Below are 6,402 nucleotides of genomic sequence, written 5' to 3' on the forward strand. Positions count from 1 at the left end.
ATTAGAGTAGTGAAGAGATTTTGTTCAAAACTGTTACCGTATGAAAATTAAAAAGGTTTTAAAACTGAAAATAGCAGTTCCAAGGTGCTCTGGGTACAAGAGGTTAAGATTCAATTTAGTCCTAGAGCAGCTCTAATCCTCCCTCTTGCAATTATCCTTGTTTAATCCAGAGCAGACTAAATCAATAAAACCTTTATTTAACCAGAAAATGTAAAAACCTATTGAGACCGAGGTCTCTTTTTCAAGGGTGATCTGGCCAAGAAGGCTGAGCACAATTCACGTCCTACATACATGACTTAATCATAATAATAATAATAAATTAGATTTATATAGCGCCTTTCTAGACACCCAAGGACGCTTTACAAGAACAGAGAAGACAAATCAGACAAAACAACAGACAGGACTAACAACACAGGGTAGGCTAACTGAGGAATTAACTGGCTCTCCTGTGTGACTATTCTAATAATAGTTAATTCTCTCCTGTGTGGACTCTTCTATGTACAATTAAAGTACTCTTACTACGAAAAGCTTTTTCACATTCCTCACACTGTTAAGGTTTCTCTCCTGTGTGGATAGTACTATGCCTAACTAATAACTGTTTTCGACTAAAAACACAGTCACATTCTTCACACTGATATGGTTTCTCTCCTGTGTGGATTCTTCTATGGCTAACTAAATTACCCTTAATACTAAAAGATTTGTCACATTCCTCACACTGATATGGTTTCTCTCCTGTGTGGACTCTTCTATGTATAATTAAATTACTCTTATTACGAAAAACTTTTTCACAATCTTCACACTGATATGGTTTCTCTCCTGTGTGGAATCTTCTATGGTTAACTAAATTACCCTTAATACTAAACGATTGGTCACATTCCTCACACTGATATGGTTTCTCTCCTGTGTGGACTCTTCTATGTATAATTAAATTATTCTTATTACGAAAGGCTTTTTCACATTCCTCACACTGATATGGTTTCTCTCCTGTGTGAATAGTTATATGCCTAAATAATAACCGTTTTCGACTAAAAACACGGTCACATTCTTCACACTGATATGGTTTCTCTCCTGTGTGGAATCTCCTATGGCTAATTAAATTACTCTTATTACTAAAGGCTTTGCCACATTCCTCACACTGATATGGTTTCCCTCCTGTGTGGATTCTTCTATGATTATTTAAACTACCCTTTGCACAAAAGGTTTTGTCACAATCCTCACACTGATATGGTTTCTCTCCGGTGTGGATTCTACTATGGACAACTAAACGACTCTTCCATCTAAAAGCTTTGTCACATTCCTCACACTGATATAGTTTCTCTGCTGTCTTACTTTCAACCTCCCCAGAAGAAACATCTTCACTCTCTGTGCCAGAGCAGGGGCTAGAAATAGGCCTGACCCAGGGGCTGGTCTTGGTCCTGAGACGGGTGACAGGGCTGGGGCTAGGGCTGGGAATAGGTTTAGAACACTCAGCCTCTGTTCTCCTTGATTTGACAGGCGATTTCAGCACTCTGGTGGGCAGAAGCCTGAGGCAGCAGTCCGTCAGTTCAGGCAGCAGTCCTTCTTTCTCCTCCTCCTCTTCTAAACTCTGAGCTGTATGTCCCCAGTTTAGAATTACAGAAGGGGGCTGAGAGTCACTGGCTGGTTCTGGTGCTCCATAGTCCTCTTCATCGGACTCTGCTTTGATTTGTTCCTCAGTTGTGTTGTGTGTTGTGGATCTGTTCTCCACAGTTGGAGTTTGATCAAGAGGTGGGAGTTGATACAAGTCCTCTGGATCATAGTGGATTTTCACTGTTGGAGAAGTGAATATGGAGTCAGCAGTATCAGACTGCAGCTCTTGAAGCTGCTCTCCCCCCTGACTGGTCCACAGCTCCTGTTCCTCTTTAATCTGTGGATTTTCTGGGAGAGAGAGCTGCTGGACATCTGAGGGAAAAGGGAAGATACATCTTAGGATAAAGCCTGCTTCACAATCTAACATGTCTGAGAATGAAAATCAGTGAAATTTAATTCAGAGAAGGGTTCATTTTTAAAAACAGCTAACCACAGCCATATTCGAATTTGCTCTGTTCTCTAGTTGAGTATTTTGAGTTGATTTTAAGATTCTGCTCCCAGCTTTGGCCTGGCACCGCCCTACTTTCATGATCTTCTGATCCCCTATTGCTCTTGCTTTGGCCCGTTCAGCAGATTAACAGAAGGACATCCGGGGGCAGAGCTTTCTCCTACAGAACTCCTCTGCTGTGGAGACAGACAGACAGACAGACAGACAGACAGACAGATAGACAGATAGATAGATAGATAGATAGATAGATAGATAGATAGATAAAGAGTATTCTGCATCCACCTAGTTCTGGTGCTCCATAGTCCTCTTCATCGGACTCTGCTTTGATTTGTTCCTCAGTTGTGTTGTGTGTTGTGGATCTGTTCTCCACAGTTGGAGTTTGGTCAAGAGGTGGGAGTTGATACAAGTCCTCTGGATCATAGTGGATTTTCACTGTTGGAGAAGTGAATATGGAGTCAGCAGTATCAGACTGCAGCTCTTGAAGCTGCTCTCCCCCCTGACTGGTCCACAGCTCCTGTTCCTCTTTAATCTGTGGATTTTCTGGGAGAGAGAGCTGCTGGGCATCTGAAGGAAAAGGGAAGATACATATTACGATAAAGCCTGCTTCATTATTCTACAACCTAATATGTCTGAAAATGAAAATCCTTGCAATCTAATTCAGAGAAGAGTTCATTTTTTAAAACAGCTAACCACAGCCATATTCGAATTTGCTCTATTCTCTAGTTGACCATAGAGTTGATTTTAAGATTCTGTTCCCAGCTTCTGTGCCCTACTTTCATGATCTTCTGATCCCCTATTGCTCTGAACAATTTAACATTGGTTCGGCGATGCTTTTTTTTTTTACTCTGAAATTGTTTCCACCCACTTTAAGCGATGAAATCTGAATTAAATTGTAATATACTGAGTTGTCCTCAAGGCTGGGCTTTAGGCTGCATCTAGCGTAGTTCCTGGCTAGGGAGGCAGAAGGAGCTAGACGGGCAAGTGCATGGTTGTACCGGGGAAGTCTCATTAAAAGTTCAATCCTTTTTCAGTAAACCTTGCCGGAGTTGGTTTCCTTCCCTCCCTCTGGGGTTATCACAGAAATCCTCAGTTGAGCGAAGCATTCAGAGACTGACTGAGTGTAAACGTTAGCCAGCTGAGCCAACGGCAAGCAGAGTTAGTTCAGCATCAGTTTAGTTTAAAGTTGTCAGTTAGTTTAAAGTTTAAGTCAAAAACTGTTTGGCATAAATCACTCAACTCGCTTAATATCTTAATCCCCTTCACCTATGCCGTCAGTCTATCTTGCGAGCTGTCTAGTTGTTATTCATGGAAAAATTTGTTGGCGAGGTCTGAGATAACTAACCATATATGCTTACTAGCCCAGCTATAGCGGCATGAGTTTAATACATCCATGAGCTAGAAGCCGAGGCAGGCAGAAGCTTGTAATACAGTAGTAGGCTATCCAACGTTGAATGAATGAAACATTAGCTGAATCCCAATCTGAGTGCGCAAACCACCCTTGCGGCCCCTCGTACTTGCGGCCTGAGCACTTAATTGACGTCAGCTGGAAGGGCCAGAGGGTGCAGGGCCGTGAATGGGACAGCACTTCCAGCGACGTGCAAACGATTCCTAAGCCAGTTTAGCTCAATGCCCCTCCCACATCGTTCTCATTGGCTGCCGCGTCCCTCCGACGCAGAGGCTGCGCTCCTCAGCTCTCCGCTCGGCTCTGCAAATTGAACGACTGACGTCTGTTTTAATTTAATAATAATTTTAAAATGATGTTAGGTGGGATATATTTGCATCATGTGGATTTCAAGATAAATGTTGTGTTATCGGCAAATGTCATCATTTATGTGTGATGCACTCGGATCATGACTCGGATGCACTCAAGCACTGTCACATGAGACGCGGTGGACTGTGGGTATTTTCTGCTCCTAAGTCCGCCAAGCCCCAAGGATTCGAAATCTAAAGTGAAGGCCTATTGAACCGCGCCATCTTGGCTAGATTTGTTGTCATTTTGCTATTTCCGGTGACGTTTGTACTTGCGCAGTTGTGCTTTTCTGTCCTACGTGCGTCCACGCACGTTCCCGGCTCTCCCCTCTTTGATTTAGCAATGAAAACCGGCTTGCATATTAACCTGTTTTTATAAAATATATCCATTGGAGAAATTATTTTTTCATCCAGGCATCTTAGTTTTAACAGGTTAATTATAACTGATGTTTTAAGATAAGATGTTTTGTTTGCTAGTATTCATTCCGTTCGCGATAACGTTATTGCAGCCAGGCTAAATTCCTCCAGGGAGCCAGTGACAAGCGAGTTGAAGAGCTTCACTCCCCGCCAGCAGGAGCTTTGGCCGCTGCTACCGCATCTCGGATATCCCGCTGAGTTCGTGGCTGCTATTTCACATTCGCCCTTGATCAATCCCAATACCGATCCATGGTAATAATGAATCAATCGTTCAGATCGGCAGTGCTGCATGCATGTTACAACATCATTGTTAGCTTTATTAACATAACCATAGACTACATTTATCTCTCTAACGTTAGGCTATCCATCTTACACCAGTCGGCCATTCGATAGCTAGAAGCGGTCAACGCCAACGTTGACCGTGGACGTGGACGTGGACGCGCGTAGGACAGAAAAGCACAACTGCGCAAGTACAAAAGTCACCGGAAGGCCAGAAAAGCACAACTGCGCAAGTACAAAAGTCACCGGAAATGGTCCAATGACTACAAATTTGCCAAGATGGCGCGGTTCAATAGGGCTTCATTGCTGATAGCGGTCCGTGAATGGAGTGGCTGTATCCAGTTCTATTAATACACCCATGAAGTCCGCGGACTTTCGGTAAGTGCGGTTAAAGTGCGCAAAATGGCGGCAGTGGCGCACTTGTGGACCTAGCAATTCCGTTTTGGGACTACCCTGAGCCCTTGGACTTAGCGGGAACGCGCATGTAATGCCGCAAGTGCTCTGCACTTTTGCCTAAGTGCGCGATTTGGGATTCAGCTATTGTACGTAGCTACAGTAGGCCCTATACAGGAAGACACATGGCGACACATAGCAGAAAGTAAAATGGCCGCCATAGGCATTTTTTCGATAGCTCCATTTCTAAAAATGTCCAGGGCCCCAAACTGTACAAGTGTGACGTACACAGTTTCGTGAAAGGGTTAACATCATTTTTACATAAACATGAACCAAGGAGTGAACAATAGAACAGCTACATAAAATTCAGGAAGGGTCTGGGAATTCTAGCCTAGCTAATGTTAGCTCGCTTGACTACCTTGCTAACGTTACAAGCTAAATGTTTAGAACAATGGGTAATTTCAATTCAGAACATGAAATAGTGACTATAACCACTGCAGATGAGGGTACAAATATACCTATTCGGTGTAGCTTGATCTCGGGCTGCTTAATGAAAACGTCCATGTCCAACATCCTTTGTACTAGTGGTGCGCTGTTCTCTCTGGATCGACAGATTTCTTCTTGGCACTCTGCGAGCGTTTGTTTCATAGTGACCAAATAATCTCCAAAGCAGCCGCTGCCAATCACTCGTTGACAAAATCTCTGAATAGCTGTAATTTTGACATTTTACGGTATAGAATCAGGAGACGCTAGTTGCTCTACAGCAGAACCTAGCTAGCCTTACGAAACTCACATCCGTCGCCGGGAGCTTTGTTTCAAGGAATTTCAAAATAAAGGTCCCGCAAAACTTGTTGACTGTGAAAACATAGGCTTAGTAGGCTACCCCAAAGGAATCCGAATGTTATTCATATTGGTAGGTTTATCAGCCGTGCAACACACCATGCAAGACCCAAATTAGGCTTTCCTCAATTTTTAATGTGAGATATTGTGCATCCTAAATAGGCCTATGGGTGAAATGGATTCAGGAGGGTGAGAGGGATACAAACAAGTGACAATATTGGTGCACATCATCCACATTGGTGTTGGAAGTGTTTCGGCTACCCAGATGGAGTCTCTCCCCAAAGCACAAAAAACATTATTACCCTAACTTCTAAAACAATTACTGCTAGGCCTACAAGTGCATCAATCATCATGAAAGAGTAGGACCCATACTGAAGGAACGATTTGTTTTGAGTTTATTTATGAGTTTATAGTGATCAATGCCCTAAACGAGTCAGATGAATTGAAAGAGTCAAATGAACTGAAGGACTCGAATGAACTGAAGGAGAGATGAACTGAAGGAGTCAAATGAACTGAAGGAGCGATGAACTGAAGGACTCAGATGAACTGAAGGAGTCAAATGAACTGAAGGAGTGAGGAGCTGAAGTAGTCAGATGAACTGAAGGAGTGATAGTCCAGACCATTATCAAGAGATATAGGCCTAAGAAAAGAAAATAGTTTTTAGGGTT

General features: G+C 42.9%; 1 protein-coding gene across 1 annotated transcript; it reads right to left on the reverse strand.

The window, feature by feature from the left end:
* Positions 1-261: 261 nt before the first annotated feature.
* Positions 262-5,673, reverse strand: LOC311328850 (uncharacterized protein). The gene is made up of 3 exons (XM_084461327.1): positions 5,413-5,673; positions 2,339-2,620; positions 262-1,920 (listed from the first exon to the last, which is right to left on the reverse strand). Exons 1-3 carry the CDS (start codon positions 5,540-5,542, stop codon positions 551-553), a joined length of 1,782 nt encoding a protein of 593 aa, XP_084317453.1. The 5' UTR covers positions 5,543-5,673; the 3' UTR covers positions 262-550.
* Between the last annotated feature and the right edge of the window lie 729 nt (positions 5,674-6,402).

This window comes from Borostomias antarcticus, assembly GCF_949987555.1.
Source record: "Borostomias antarcticus genome assembly, chromosome: 2".
Classification (NCBI taxonomy): domain Eukaryota; kingdom Metazoa; phylum Chordata; class Actinopteri; order Stomiiformes; family Stomiidae; genus Borostomias; species Borostomias antarcticus.

Excerpts from the sequence above, each read along its gene's own strand:
- LOC311328850 (XM_084461327.1), bottom strand. The coding sequence starts at position 5,542 with ATGAAACAAACGCTCGCAGAGTGCCAAGAAGAAATCTGTCGATCCAGA. Across the intron at positions 2,621-5,412 it reads GATCAAGCTACACCGAATAG|ATGCCCAGCAGCTCTCTCTC; the intron begins GTATATTTGTAC and ends CTTTTCCTTCAG. Across the intron at positions 1,921-2,338 it reads CTATGGAGCACCAGAACTAG|ATGTCCAGCAGCTCTCTCTC; the intron begins GTGGATGCAGAA and ends CTTTTCCCTCAG.